Source organism: Dendrobates tinctorius, unplaced genomic scaffold (assembly GCF_039654945.1).
Source record: "Dendrobates tinctorius isolate UK_male_01 unplaced genomic scaffold, ASM3965494v1 ptg000117l, whole genome shotgun sequence".
NCBI lineage: Eukaryota > Metazoa > Chordata > Amphibia > Anura > Dendrobatidae > Dendrobates > Dendrobates tinctorius.
The window spans coordinates 1,902,030-1,918,063 of record NW_027361785.1 but is presented as its reverse complement, the minus strand read 5'-3'; the positions used below and the strand labels follow the sequence as shown (position 1 = coordinate 1,918,063).

Sequence of the window (16,034 nt, the reverse complement as noted above, 5' to 3'; positions counted from 1 at the left end):
ACAGTCAGAAACAGCTCTTTAGTAGCACTCATGGCTCCTGTCAGGGTTCTTCAAACAAGAATGTCCTCAAGCCCTGTATTATATACTGCCCTACGCCAAACGACTCTAGTTAAACTAGATGATGTACACCCTCCTTGAGAAGGGACAGAACTGAGTATTTACCATGTAACATAGCCTTGTGAGATTTCTATGGTCAGAGCGACATCTTACAAAACCTTGTTAAAATCCAGCAAAGGAATCTGGACTACAAAGAGCATGTACATATTTACATATATTCATTTTTATTACATGCACATGCATATAGAGCCTCAATATGAACTGTGTGGGTGTCTATGGTAATTTTGCAAGAGTGAGTTCTGCCAATGTAATTTAAAAAGTCTCTTTCACCAGTTTGATCTTGTTAAACAGGCCACATCATGGAAAAGTGACTGCGGAGCAGAGTAAAATGAAAGCATTCATTTCCAATTACTGTGCAGAGATATTAGCTTGTTAAGTTTAGGTCATTATTTTTGCTTATAATGTAAGTACAAGGAGGAGTGAGCAGATATTTTTTACTGGGAGCAGGTACTTCTTCCCCAGTATGACATGGACCAATCGACAAGCAGCATACAAGGGAAAAAAGAACTTGGCCCCACAAGAGTTTTGTGCAGGTTTCTCAGGGGAGATAAATGTAATGACAGACCATCTGCTCTCCTCACAGCAGAGCAGGGTGTGATTACAAAGTGTTAGGAGTAGAGCAGAGATTACCAACATTCATCCCACTGTAATCAGTGTGAGGAAAGGGGCAATCCAGCAGAGCTGAGAACACTGTGTATGAGAGCTGATAGAAGTGTATATAAAGAGACAAAGCTCAGCTCTGCTGTACTAGCCGTCCTCTCACATCAATTGCTGTGAGATGAAGGTAATTTCTGCTCTACTTACAATTTGTAAGCAGTCTGCAGTGAGTCCGCTGAGGGGAGCAGACTGTCCTTACATTTCCTGTATGAGATAAGCCTGTTCTACACCATTATAGGAGAGTTTACTTGGTCCGCATCATACAGGGAGAACCGTAAACACAATCAGTGAAAAATCTCTGGTAACTCCCCCCCCTTGGACTTAAACTATAACCTCAACTTTACAAGCCAATAACTCTGCTAATGAGAGTAAAAATATAAAAAAGAAAATTTTATTCAGTTCTGCAGCCACTATTAAATTTACGTGGCCAGTCTAAAGGGGATATGGCATATCAAAAGTGGCTAGTTTTTGTTATTTTATTCCCAAGGCCCCCTGAGTATAATTGCGTTTTTCAATCAGCCATTTGGTTCCAGAGATATTTGCTTTTTTCATTCCCTACAATATTTTATGGTCTTAACCAAGACCATAAAAATTAGCACTAAGTACAAAGGCCCAGCGATCTCTGGAACTGTAAAGCGATTAAAAAAAAAAAAAGTCATGATAGCAGCAGGAATAAAGAAAGAGCACTCACTGACCACATTAAACTAGTGGCAGGTCCTCTTCAAAATGCTGAAACTGGTCAAAGGTCCTCTTTAAGGCCAGCCTGGTTGGACAATTGTAAAGCAATTCACAAGTAATCCATGTACGTTTAGTTAACCTTTTGAGATTGTAAAACCACCACAACCATTTCAAAAAACAATTTTTATTTGTCTGTATTAGCATAGACAGGTACACGTACATTTTACTTTCAGAATTAAATACTTAGTTGTATATTTATAACAGGCAGGAGATGGGGCATAGAAAAAAATGAAGATGGCACATTTGGTTACTTTTCATGGAGAACTTCGAATTAAATAACTTGCTTATGAACTTTCTATTATTTTGCAGTAATGACAGACCAAATACACCATTTACTACAATCATGTCACCAGGGTATTCTGAGATATATACTGCCACCATACTTTGTGCACTCAGCAGAGCGGTGAGGAGGTATTGTATTGTAGTGGCAGAGCACTGTACAGTGTAAAGAGTGTTTATAGAGCCTAGGAGCGGTTTCAATAAACTACCTGGTAAGCGACAAGGCTACAAGTTTCACAGCCACAACCGATACAGCATGTCTAAATTATTATTACTATTTGCTGCAGCTTCAGTGCATTTATTTGTGCCTAATGTCTTTCAATAAAGAGTTTTCGTATGATTAAAAAAAATTAAAGTATCTTAACACTGCTTCAAGTTGCCCCCTATTCCTCTTGCTAGCCATACCTAGCTATGAACTGTAAACATGTGCAGAATAGGAGACTTTCAACCAAGGCATGACAGTGAGTGCTTACAATGGTCACTTAAGTGAGGTCTTTAACCTGAGGGCAAGATGACTTACAAAACAGAAAAGACAGAACAAACACACAAATAAAAAAAGATAAAAGTACTATGTCAAGAGTTTAAGTACCAGAGGGTCCGTATTGTAAAGATTGCGTCGTTTGTAATGATGGCTCTGTTCCATGGAAGTCATTTTTTGGAACTAAGGCTTGAAGATTGAGGCCACGGATCAGTCTGATGTCACTGTAGCGCTTTCACCAGATATAACTTTTCTCCATGTTCACTAGTGAAGATGGGGGCTTTTTTGTAATGTTCCACAAGTTCATCCATGTTCTTAAACCTCCTCTGTCCAATACAGTAGACAGTGTCCACCATCTGTACTTTGAAGTGTTTGTTTTTTCCTGATGCCTTTAGTGATATGGAAAAATCACTGGGCTGTGATACCGGGGAAAAGAAGAAAATATATGTTATCTTCTGTTATACAGTCATCATTACATATGTACATGAAATGTGTGTCCAAGATCCCGCAGAACATTAACTTTCCTTCTTCATCAGAGCCAAGCACTAAATCGATAACAACTACCTGCCTTTTCTGCCATGCAACAAACTCTCCCGCCTCAGAAAAGTCACACACCACTCTTTGCAGAAATTCTCCTACTTCCTTTGAGGTCAAAACAACAGAGCAGTTCCTTCTCTTTAGCATTGCACTGTCGACGGGCGTCACTGTCGACTTCATGTCAACATAGAACAGAAGGGAAGGAGCTGCTGTTGATGTGACATCAAAGAAGTAGGAAAATTGCTTGCCAAGAGCATGGCATAACAAGCAGGTAGTTAGCAGCCTCCCAATAAGTACTTTGCCGCATAGAAGATAAAAATTATAGTCACGGATAACCCCTACAGAGTACAGACAAAAATCAATCTAAAATATTTATTATAAAACATACAAATGTCCTAGCATGCAAATCAGGGCTGTGGAGTCGGAGTCGTGGAGTCGGTAGAAATGTACCGACTCCAGCTTTAAAAAAAATGTATTAATATTTCATAATTGAACTTTCATATGAATTTTATAAATGTTACTCAAATATACAGTGGGGCAAAAAAGTATTTAGTCAGTCAGCAATAGTGCAAGTTCCACCACTTAAAAAGATGAGAGGCATCTGTAATTTACATCATAGGTAGACCTCAACTATGGGAGACAAACTGAGAAAAAAAACCCAGAAAATCACATTGTCTGTTTTTTTTTCATTTTATTTGCATATTATGGTGGAAAATAAGTATTTGGTCAGAAACAAGCAATCAAGATTTCTGGCTCTCACAGACCTGTAACTTCTTCTTTAAGAGTCTCCTCTTTCCTCCACTCATTACCTGTAGTAATGGCACCTGTTTAAACTTGTTATCAGTATAAAAAGACACCTGTGCACACCCTCAAACAGTCTGACTCCAAACTCCACTATGGTGAAGACCAAAGAGCTGTCAAAGGACACCAGAAACAAAATTGTAGCCCTGCACCAGGCTGGGAAGACTGAATCTGCAATAGCCAACCAGCTTGGAGTGAAGAAATCAACTGTGGGAGCAATAATTAGAAAATGGAAGACATACAAGACCACTGATAATCTCCCTCGATCTGGTGCTCCACGCAAAATCCCACCCCGTGGGGTCAGAATGATCACAAGAAAGGTGAGCAAAAATCCCAGAACCATGCGGGGAGACCTAGTGAATGAACTGCAGAGAGCTGGGACCAATGTAACAAGGCCTACCATAAGTAACACACTACGCCACCATGGACTCAGATCCTGCAGTGCCAGACGTGTCCCACTGCTTAAGCCTGTACATGTCCGGGCCCGTCTGAAGTTTGCTAGAGAGCATTTGGATGATCCAGAGGAGTTTTGGGAGAATGTCCTATGGTCTGATGAAACCAAACTGGAACTGTTTGGTAGAAACACAACTTGTCGTGTTTGGAGGAAAAAGAATACTGAGTTGCATCCATCAAACACCATACCTACTGTAAAGCATGGTGGTGGAAACATCATGCTTTGGGGCTGTTTCTCTGCAAAGGGGCCAGGACGACTGATCATGAAAGAATGAATGGGGCCATGTATCGTGAGATTTTGAGTGCAAACCTCCTTCCATCAGCAAGGGCATTGAAGATGAAACGTGGCTGGGTCTTTCAACATGACAATGATCCAAAGCACACCGCCAGGGCAATGAAGGAGTGGCTTCGTAAGAAGCATTTCAAGGTCCTGGAGTGGCCAAGCCAGTCTCCAGATCTCAACCCTATAGAAAACCTTTGGAGGGAGTTGAAAGTCCGTGTTGCCAAGCGAAAAGCCAAAAACATCACTGCTCTAGAGGAGATCTGCATGGAGGAATGGGCCAACATACCAACAGTGTGTGGCAACCTTGTGAAGACTTACAGAAAACGTTTGACCTCTGTCATTGCCAACAAAGGATATATCACAAAGTATTGAGATGAAATTTTGTTTCTGACCAAATACTTATTTTCCACCATAATATGCAAATAAAATGAAAAAAAAAACCAGACAATGTGATTTTCTGGATTTTTTTTTACTCAGTTTGTCTCCCATAGTTGAGGTCTACCTATGATGTAAATTACAGACGCCTCTCATCTTTTTAAGTGGTGGAACTTGCACTATTGCTGACTGACTAAATACTTTTTTGCCCCACTGTATATGTTCTATCAAACTATGAACAACAGTGATAAGCAGTTCTGCTGGAGATAGACATTTCTTACTTCTTGTGTCACTCTTCTCCACTGCCCTTATCTAATCTTATACTTGCTTAACCTCATGCTGCCCCAACCCCCCTACTTACAATGTATGAAACTGAAAGTGAAAATGTGTTCCAAATTCTTAGTACTAAAGCTCCTCCTCTAGACTAGATCATACTAGGTGTGCGTCTTCCAAGCATCTCACAGCTGCCTGCTACTCAGAAGAGGAAGACTGTAAGAAGTATTATCCTTTCAACAAACTTTGCATCAGTTAACTGAGTACATGAGGAATAATAACAGTATTACTGACCACTATATCAGTTGTACGACCTGGCAATAATGTTGTACAATTGTTTTTAGGAAAAACAATTGTCATTTGGATTGTGAATGCAGAATTAAAAACCTGAGAATGTCAAAGAAGCATCACATTAAATCAGCTGTATTTGAACATTTCACCATCACTCAAGATAGAAAACATTATGTCTGTCAGTGTATGACAAATGATCCAGACGAAAACAAATGCTGTGAAGCCAAGATGAGTGCATATTCAGGCAAAGATAAAAATGCTCCTACCAGAGCTTCTAATCTAAAGAGACATTTACAGCGCTTTCATCCAGAAGTACTGAAAGCAGTGGATGAGAAAGACTGCATCCAAACCAATGAACCAGTGCCCAGCTCTTCCAGCCAAACAAAGGAGCAGAGAACTTTGCAGCCATCAGTTGCAAGATATTTTGTCAGTGACAAAGTTACTGTGACAATGACAGTAGATACATTTAAAAAACAGATCATAGAACTTGTTGTAAAGGATAGTGTGCCTATTTCATTATTTTCACGACCAGCTTTTATGTGTCTGAATGGGGAAATGGCCCGCAAGCTTGGTGTTTCTCTGGAGAGAGAGTATTAGAAAATTAGTAATTGAAGAAGCTTTTAAACAAAAGGAAGAACTTAAAAAAACTCTCAAGGGACGCTTTCTGTTTCTTAAAATGGATGCCTGCACACGTCACAGAGTGAACTATTTTGCCATCAATGTCCGATTTGTTTGTGACAAAAATGAAATAGTTACCAAGACATTGGCAGTAAAAGACACCAAAGCTCATCACACCAGTGAGTTTCTCCAGGTCTTGGTGGAAAAGGTTCTGCAAGACTATGAACTTAAAAAAGAGCAAGTTCTTTCTGTCGTAACTGACAATGCTTCAAATATGATAAGTACTATTAAGCTAATGAATGAGAGTAATGATGGTGACCAGCAGCTAGAAGAACATTCTGGGTCCACAGACACAGAAATGTTTGAAATAGAGGAACACAGTATTGTAACTGAGGAGCAAACTGAAGTTGCTTCAGATGAACAACAACATGATAGTTTAGATGATCTTGTTGAAACTGTGTCAATATGTTCTTTCATTCATCACATGCGCTGTGTTGTGCATACGCTACAGCTGGCTATAAGAGACAGTCTGCAAGAAGGACATGCTGCTGCACTGATTGGCAAGGTGAGAAAATTGGCTACTGTTGCCAGAACCCCTAAAGTTGACTCAATTTTGAAGAGACGTGCTGGAAAAGGGGCAATTATTGATCAAGCCACACGATGGGGCAGTACTTACTTAATGATTCAGCGCTTGGTTGAACTGAAAACCTTTCTTGTAGACATGGCTACCCCTCAACTGACGCTAAATGAAAGTCAGTGGAATCAGGTGACTGAGCTGGAAAAATTGCTAGAGCACAGATTTACAGTGACTAAAAAATTACAAGCAGAGGACTTAACTCCAGGTATTTTCTTAAAGGAGTGGAAGAACCTGATGTTTCGCCTGTCCCAAAGAGGAGGGTTAATTGCAAGTGGCATTGCTACATCAATGAAACGGAGAGAGGAGCTACTATTACAAAATAACATTCTTTTGGCAGCTGTTTATGTAGACCCAATGCATCGGATTCTTCTAGATGATCAACAGCTAAGTAAAGGAAAAGAAGCTCTGTTTGAAATGACAGTAAGGATGAAAGGGTTGCAGAACAGTCAGGAGGAACAAGAAGAATTTGGTCGTCCTGCCACATCTTCACCCTCATCATCAACTGATGAAGAATTTAATTTCGAAAAATATTTCGATCACAAGGACCGTGCAAAGCGTTCCCGCATAGAAGAGTCATCCCCATCAAGGAACACAGCCAGTACATTTCAGCAGAATTTTTCATGTGCACTAAAAGAAATTGAGAAATTTGACCGTTCATCAAAAATAACAGTGCAACAAGCGATTCCTCTGTATCCTAACATTGTCAGAGATATTGCCCGAGTGGTTACTGCTTTGCCACCAACACAAGTTAGTGTAGAGAGGTTGTTCTCTGCTCTCAAAATAATTAGATCAGATTTGAGGGCATCCATGAAGGAGGATCTGACAGAGGCAATACTTTTTCTGAGGACAAATTTATAGATTTCTTCTTATTAACTGCATAAGGCTAGTTTCACACTAGCGTTTAAATGACGCGCGCACGGCGCCGCTAAGCCACGCCCCCTGCCGGCTCCCTGCCCGCCCCTTCCTGTTATCGCCTCCTCCGAGCGCAGAGGGCTGCATGCTTTATGCGCACCCTATCTTTAGCATAGGGTGCGCAGGCCGTGCGCAACTATGAATATAGCGTGCGCTGCGCATTTTTGGAGGTGCGCCGTGCGCACCGAACGCAGCATGTTGCATTTTGGCGCGCACGGCGCACATTCAAAAATGCGCAGCGCACGCTATATTCATAGTTGCGCACGGCCTGCGCACCCTATGCTAAAGATATGGTGCGCATAACGCATGCAGCCCTCTGCGCTCGGAGGAGGCGATAACAGGAAGGGGCGGGCAGGGAGCCGGCAGGGGGCGTGGCTTAGCGGCGCCGTGCGCACGTCGTTTAAACGCTAGTGTGAAACTAGCCTTAAAGTGTTTATTGCATATTTACTTACAGTTTAGAAAAGTTTATAAAAGTTATTTGCTATATTCTAATTGTATTATAATAAATGTAGTTTTTGCTCTAAGTGGTCTGATTACTTATATGATGGTGAGAAACTGAATAAGCACGATGTTTAATATTTTACAACAGTAAATTTGTTGTTATGAATTGGCCATTTATGAAGGAGTCGGAGCCGGAGTCGGAGCCTGATAAAATCCAGGAGTCGGAGTCGCAACTGTGGCTTACCGACTCCACAGCCCTGATGCAAATCTACTTATTTAAGCCTGGGAAGCTTCACATTTTGCTTTAATTAATAGTTCTTGGTAAGGAGAATTAAGTCACCAAAATTTTTTTTAAGGATATACTGTATATAAGAAGCAACTTCAATTCTGGGGAGTGTATAACCGAAAAGGAAGTGTCATGGTTATGTGACATCTATGCATCCACATACAACGCATGTCCCTGCGTATCCAATGTTAGAGATAGGTACGCAGGGAAACGCAGGATGCGTACAGAAGTAGGGTGAGCTTCAGCAAGGGAAAAAGGAGGAAGTAGGCAGCCATCCGCAGCCCTCCTGAACGCAAATGTGAAACATCTCTATTGATCCTGTGTGATTTAAATAATTCCACAACTTTGACTTTTGCTTCTTGGAGGAATGATTAACCCCTTACTGACATGTGTTGTACTGTACATATACTGCTTTGCAGGAGTGAGAATTTCATCCCTCTGATGCCGCTGTCAGAGGAGCATCACACAGGGAATCTGTTCCCTGAGTGCTTCCATCAGGACATGATGCAATCGCGTTGTCCCGGCCCCATGATGGCTGCAGGGTCCTTCCAAGTCCTGCAGGGAAAGTGGCTTGCCTCCTTTCCTGCCTGTCAAATCCTAATGTGATAATCTGCAATGCAGTGTATCAGATCAGAGATCTGACACAAATCGATGATGTCCCATCCTGGGACAATGTAAAAAAAAGTGAAAAAAGAATGAAAAAGGGTAAAAATATATTTTTTTAGAAAAATCCCCAAAATAAAAAAAAAAAAAATATTTTTCAAATAAACTTTTATTCATGTAGATAAAAAAAAACAAACAAACAAAAAAAAAAACAATAAAAGTACACATATTTGGTATCGCCGCGTCCAAAAAGTCCTGCTCTGTAAGACTGTCCCACTAGTTAACCCCTTCAGTGAACACTAAAAAAATTAAAGGAGGCAAAAAACAATGCTTTATCATCATACCAACAAGCAAAAAGTGCAATAAAACACGATCAAAAAGACAGATATAAATAAAAATGGTACTGCTGAAAATGTAATCTTGTCCCGCAAACAACATACCACCATACAGCTCCATCAGCAGAAAAATAAAAAAAGTTGTCGCCCTCTGAATAAAGCGATGCAAAAATAATTATTTTACCTAGAAAATAGTTTTTGTGTAAAAGCACCAAAACATAAAAACAATATAAATGAGGTATCGCTGTAATCGTACTGACCCTAAGAATAAAGCGGTCTTACCAATTTTACCACACATGGAACGGTATTAAAAAGTAAACAAACAAAAAGTAATTCCTGAATTGCTAGGTTTTGTTCAGTCTGTCTTCCAAAAATCATAATATAAAGCGATCCAAAAATGTCAAATCTGGTATCGCTGTAATTGCACCAACCTAATCACTTATTAGGTCGGTGCGATTACAGCGATAGTCGCCTAAACACTTATACCGCACGAGGAACGGCGTAGAAAATAAAACCAATTCTTCATACGCTTTTGATTTTTTCATTCTGCTACCCAAAGATTGCAGTAAGGCTCGGTGCACATTTATCCTGTGCTCGGCGCTGAGCGCTTACACTGGGGTTTCTGTGTAAATTTCAAATAAACGATTCAGACAGAACGCCCGGCGGAAAATTCCCTATAATGAGGCAGATTGTGGCACTGAGGACCATGTCTGACCTGTGATCCGGCAGTACCGTCTTTTTAAGATTGGATAAAAGTGATGTTGGCCACAGTTTTGTGCGCTTCTGAAAAGGACACCACTGAAGAGGCCAGACGGAGTCCAGAAAAATCTCCTGCCTCATTATAGTGAATGGTTCCCTTGGGGGTTTCATCTGTCATGTTACTCAGATTTAGATGGAAACTCCAAAGTAAGTGGTCAGTGTAAAGTGCCGGATAAATGTGATCCCAAAAGTTATGTAAAATGCTCCCAATAAAAGCTTCAACTCAAACCACAAAAAAAGCAAGTCCCCCGCACTCAGGTTTGTCATCTGTTAACGGAAATATAGGGGGCTTCCACGTTACTGGTAGCACAAAGGGTCTGGAAAAGCTAAATGGTTCCCCGCTTCCCAAAAGAAATTCAGCAAATTCTCTCCCAAATCCAAATGCCCCCTACCGTCTGAGCCCCAGTGTACCACATTTAGTGCCCACATGTTTGGCATTTCTATAGTGACGAGAGCCTGCCTAATTTACAGGTGCGTGTCTCCAGATGCATGAGCTGGGCATAATGTACTGGTCACTACAACAGCAGTTTTCAATTTTCACACAGCAACATGCACTGCTGCCTGTTTCTGGAAAACATCCATGGAGTCAAAGTCGTCACTACATCTGTAGATAAATTCCCAAAGGGATATAATTTCCAAAATGTAGTCACTTGAGGGAGGATTCTGCTTTTCTAGCACTTAGGGCTTCTTTATATGGAATCCACAAACTAGTCTAGGAAGTAGCATTGTACATCCACATATGGGGTATTTCTACATTCAGCAGAAAATGTGGTACAAATTTTGGTGCCATTTTAAAGAAATTTCCCAGTGTGAAAATGTAAGACTTTGGGCCAACATACAATCTTGGTTGTAAAAATGCAAATTATTTTTTCTTCACTGACCAAATGTATAAAAGTCTGAGACACACCGGTGGTCCTGCACCACTAGATGAATTGAGAGGTTTAGTTTGTAAAATGGGGTTCAATTATGGGGCATTCTGCTGTTCTGGCACCTCAGGGGCTCTGCCAATGTAACATGGCACCCTCAAACAAGTGCAACAAAATCTGCACTGTAGTATGGCGCTACTTCCCTTCTGAGCTTTGCACTGTGCCTCAAAAGTTCGACCACATATGTGGTATCGGTGAACTAAGGAGAAATTGCACAACAAAATTTGAGATCCATTTTCTCCTTTTGCCCTTCTGAAAATACAAAATTTGTAGCTAAAAAAGATTATTGTGGGAAAATGTGTGATTTTTTATTTTCACGACTTAACGTTATAAACTTCTGTGATGCACCTGTTGGTTACAAGGTGCTCAATATACATCTAGATAAGTTCCATAAGGGGTCTAGTTTCCAAAATGGTATCACTTTGTGGGGGGTTTCCACTGTTCAGGGACATCAGGGGCTCTCAAAACACGAAATGACGTCTGCAAATTATTTCAGAAAGTTTTACATTCAAAAAGTGAAATGGCACTCCTTCAATTCCGAGCCCTGCCGTGTGCCCAAACAGTAGATTTTCTCCACATATGGGGTATCGGCATACTCAGGAGAAATTTCACAAAAAAATGTATGGTCCATTTTCTCCGGTTACCCTTTTGAAAGTTAAAAAAAAAAAAAAAAAAAAAAAAAAAATTAGGTCTAAAGGAAAATTTTTGTGAAAGAAGTAAATGTTTATTTTTTCCTTCCACATTCCAAAAATTCCTGTGAAGCACATGAAGGGGTAATAAACATCATGAATGCGGTTTTTGAGTACCTTGAGAGGTGCAGTTTTTAGAATGGTGTCACTTTTTGGTATTTTCTGTCATATAGGTACCTCAAAGTCACTTCAAATGTGAGGTGGTCCCTAAAAAAAATGGTTTTGCAAATTTTGATGTAAAAATGAGAAATTGCTGATCAACTTTTAACGTCCTAACAAGAAAAAAAAACAAAAAAAAAATAGGTTTCTAAAATTATGCTGATGTAAAAGTAAACATGTGGGGAATGTTATTTATTAACTATTTTGTGTGATATGACGCTCTGATTTAAGGGCATAAAAATTTAAAGTTTGAAAATTGCTAAATTTCAAAGTTTTTTTCAAAAATGAATGCAAGTCACATCAAAGAAATTTTACCACTATCATGAAGTTGTAACGAATGGAAGCGGAGGCAGAGATGGTGAAGTTCACATTCGTTTTTAATTTTTTAAGTGGAACCTCGGGACCACGGTCCGGGGGGCTACGAAGGGGGCGTCACTAGTGAGCCCCGGGTACCCGTAGTAAAGCCCCTCAGGCAGGGCCAGAAAGGAATACCCATAGGACACCGGTGCTACCTCCAGTTAGACCCCGAACACGTGGCAGCTGTCCCAGCGGGACCAAAAGGGATAACAAAAGTTACAGCAGAGTCCGTAATGAGCTGGATCCTGGATCCGGTTAGTTGGTAAGGAGTCGGTTCCAGTGACCTTCACACAGTCCTTGGACTCGGATGGCTGTAGGCGGAACGGGATGGCTTAGGCCCAGATGGTTGCTGATATAACCAGGTAACATCGGATACTGATATGCTGTGGAGACAGAGAGCATTAGACAATGCACAGAGACTGCAAATGCAGAGCAGACAGGTTAGCATGAGAACCGGATGTAGCAATGATAGATACTCGTTGCTCCGGTGCTCTCCCTATGGAGGAGAGGCCAGAAATAGCAGCCAGTGCGCTGCCATTGGTTAATTGCATTTTTTGAATAATGCACGCCACCCCTTTAAGGCAAGAGAGCGGGCGGTCGTGCCCTAATAGCCTTAGCTACAGATCTTCTCACAGGACGCCAGGAGGAGGAGGCAGGAGGGAGGACAGAACGCTGAGCAGCAGCATGAGAGGCTCGAGGTGAGTGCCCAGAACGGAGAGCAGCGGCAGGGCCTGGACGCAGCGCCAGGACGGGGGCCAGGTGTAACAGCGACAGACCTGGGCGCAGCGCCAGGATGGGGACTGGGTGTAACAGTATCCCCCTCTTTACAACAGTATCCCCCTCTTTACACCCCCTCTTCTTCAAGCCTGCGTAGAACCGTTTAAGGAGAAGAGGAGCCTGGATGTTCTCCCTAGGCTCCCAAGATCTCTCCTCAGGACCAAAACCCTTCCAGTCCACCAGGTAGTAGGTCTTACCCCTTACTTTTTTTTACAGCCAGGATATGTTTTACCTCAAAAACATCATCCTCCGAGACAGGGTCAGGAGTGGTACCCGGATCCTTAAAGAAGGGGCTCAAAACTACTGGTTTGAGGAGAGAAACATGAAAAGAGTTAGGCACACATAGGGAAGTGGGCAACTTCAGCTTGTATGATTGATCCGTCTCAAGATCTCAAATGGTCCGATGAACCGGGGACCCAATTTGTAGGATGGCATCTTTAAACGGATGTACTTAGAAAAGAGCCATACCTTGTCCCCGGGACAAAAGATAGGCGCATGCAAACGTCTCTTGTCCGCATGCCTTTTCATACGCTGGGAGGCTTTCTCCAGAGCAGTTTTGGTATCCCTCCAGACCTTAGAAAAATATTCGGAGAAAGTATCGGCAGCTGGAACGCCAGATGATCCGGAGATGGGAAGAGGTATTCCGGGTTGCAATCCGAAGACAATCTGAAAGGGAGACTTTCCAGAAGATTCACTTACTTGATTGTTGTAAGAAAATTCGGCCCAGGACAGTAAGTCTACCCAGTCGTCATGATGGGCGTTGACAAAGTGACAAGGAATCCAGCCAGGATTTGATTTGTCCTCTCCACTTGTCCATTGGACTGGGGATGGTATGCTGAGGAAAAATCCAGTTCAATTCTTACCAGTTTACAAACTGCTCTCCAGAATCTTGAGGTGAACTGGACTCCTCTGTCGGACAAGATGTGGAGAGGGAAACCATGGAGACGGAAGATGTGCCGGATGAACAGATCCGCCAACTCAGGAGCAGTTGGAAGACCGGGTATTGGAACGAAGTGAGCCATTTTAGAGAAGCGATCCACCACTACCCACACCACAGAACAGCCAGACGAGATCGGGAGATCTGTGATGAAGTCCATCGCGATATGTTGCCAGGGAGCAGATGGAATTGGAAGAGGCTGAAGCCTACCTGCGGGTAGATGCTTGGCCGTCTTGTTACGAGCACAGGAAGGACAGGCTGTGACGTACTCCAGAATGTCCTTAGCCATGGCAGGCCACCAGTAGTACCAGGAGATGAGTTGCAGAGTCTTTCTCTGGCTGGCGTGACCAGCCAACTTGGACAAGTGACCCCACCGAAGGACACGAGTACGCTCGGAAGCTGACACGAAAGTCTTCCCAGGAGGCAGCCAGGCAAGAACAGTAGAAGCAACCACGACTAACCTTGAGGGTTCAATGATGTGCTGCGGTTCTTCTTCTTGATCAGGAGGTAGAAAGGCTCTGGAAAGTGCGTCTGCTTTGACATTTTTGTCAGTTGGGCGACAATGAAGAACAAAGTTGAAACGAGCAAAAAACAAAGCGCAGCGGGCTTGACGAGGATTCAGCCTTTGCGCAGTTTGGAGGTAAGCAAGGTTTTTGTGATCGGTGTATACGACTACCTGGTGAAGAGCTCCTTCTAGAAGATGCATCCACTCCTGCAGAGCCAATTTGATAGCCAACAATTCCCAATCTCCAACAGAATAATTCCTCTCTGCGGAAGAAAAAACCTTGGAAAAAAAACCACAGGAATGCATTCGCCCGGAGGACGATTTCTGGGTTAGTACAGCTCCCGCACCTACTGAAGAGGCATCGACCTCAAGAAAAAATTGTTCATTGGAGTTAGGACGATGAAGAACAGGTGTGACAGCAAAGGCCTTTTTGAGAGAAACAAAAGCCTCCTCAGCCTCAGGAGGCCAATCCTTCAGATTTGTACCTTTCCGGGTTAGAGCTGAGATGGGCGCCACTCGGGTGGAGAAGTTAGGAATGAATTGTTTATAGTAGTTGGCGAAGCCCAGATATCGCTGTATGGCCTTCAACCCAGACGGACGAGGCCACTTGAGCACAGCCGACAACTTCTCTGGATCCATTTTTAAGGCCTCTTTCACACATCAGTTTTTTGCCTTCAGGCGCGATCCGGCTTTTTTTGGAAAAAACGGATCCGTTTTTTCCCCATTGACTTGCATTAGCGCCGGATCGTGCCGGATGGCATTGCGTTTCATCCGTTTTTTGCCGGATCCGGCAACTTGTCTCATTCCGGTGTCTTGAAAAAACGTCTACTGTAACGTTTTTTGTCTCCGGCGAAAAAGCCGGAAGCGCCGGATCCGGCGCTTCCAGCTTTTTGCTACAATGAAAGTCTATGGGCGCCGGATCCAGAAAAAGACGGATCCAGCCACCGGATCCGGTTTTTTTAAGTCTGCGCATGCTCAGATCCAATTGGCCAGCCTCCAGGAACAGAGACGGATCCAGCAAAAAAACGGATCCGTTTCTACAGTTCTCCAAAATTTATGCCGGATCCGTTTTTTCTAAAAAAAGCCGGATCATGCCTTACGGCAAAAAACTGATGTGTGAAAGTAGCCTAATCCTGTGGAGAAAACAATGTAACCGAGGAAAGGCAAAGAGGATTGTTCAAAGAGGCACTTTTCAAACTTGGCGTACAGTCTGTTCTCCCTGAGCCTCTAAGACCAGGGGCACTTGTCTGCGATGAGAGACCAAGTCAGTAGAAAAAAAATCAGAATGTCGTCTAGGTAGACAACAACACAGGTGTAAAGCAGATCCCTGAAAATATCATTGACGAACTCTTGGAAAACAGCAGGAGCATTGCCTAGACCAAACGGCATTACCAGGTACTCGTAGAGGCCATCACGGGTGTTGAAGGCTGTTTTCCATTCGTCTCCATCTCTGATTCGGATCAAATCGTAGGCCCCTCTGAGATCAGCTTGGTGAAGATCCTGGCCCCTCGGAGACGGTCAAACAGTTCTGAAATTAGAGGCAAAGGGTACCTGTTTTTTACCGTGATCTGGTTCAGTCCTCGGTAGTCGATACAGGGCCGCAGAGATCAGGGCTGTGGAGTCGGTAAGCCAAACCTGCGACTCCGACTCCTCAATTTCCCTTACACCGACTCCGACTCCAACTCCGACTCCACGACTCCGACTCCCACACATATTGCTTATATTTAAGTGAAAAATTTATTGTAGTACAATGTGAACCTCAGACATTTAATCATTTTTATGATCCAATAATCAAGATATTTAGATAGAAC

At 42.6% G+C, this 16,034-nt stretch overlaps 1 protein-coding gene across 4 annotated transcripts in view; it reads right to left on the bottom strand.

Moving 5' to 3' along the window:
• Positions 1–1,620: 1,620 nt before the first annotated feature.
• Positions 1,621–16,034, bottom strand: part of NCK2 (NCK adaptor protein 2) — an 89,961-nt gene continuing 75,547 nt past the window's right edge. For 3 of the 4 annotated variants that reach the window (XM_073590475.1, XM_073590476.1, XM_073590474.1), the window contains one exon: positions 1,621–2,685. In XM_073590475.1, the coding sequence (XP_073446576.1) occupies positions 2,491–2,685 (195 nt within the window). In that variant the 3' untranslated portion in view covers positions 1,621–2,490. Of the gene's footprint in view, positions 2,686–15,615; positions 15,752–16,034 lie in introns of all 4 variants that reach the window. The other variant, XR_012234971.1, reaches the window with a different exon arrangement.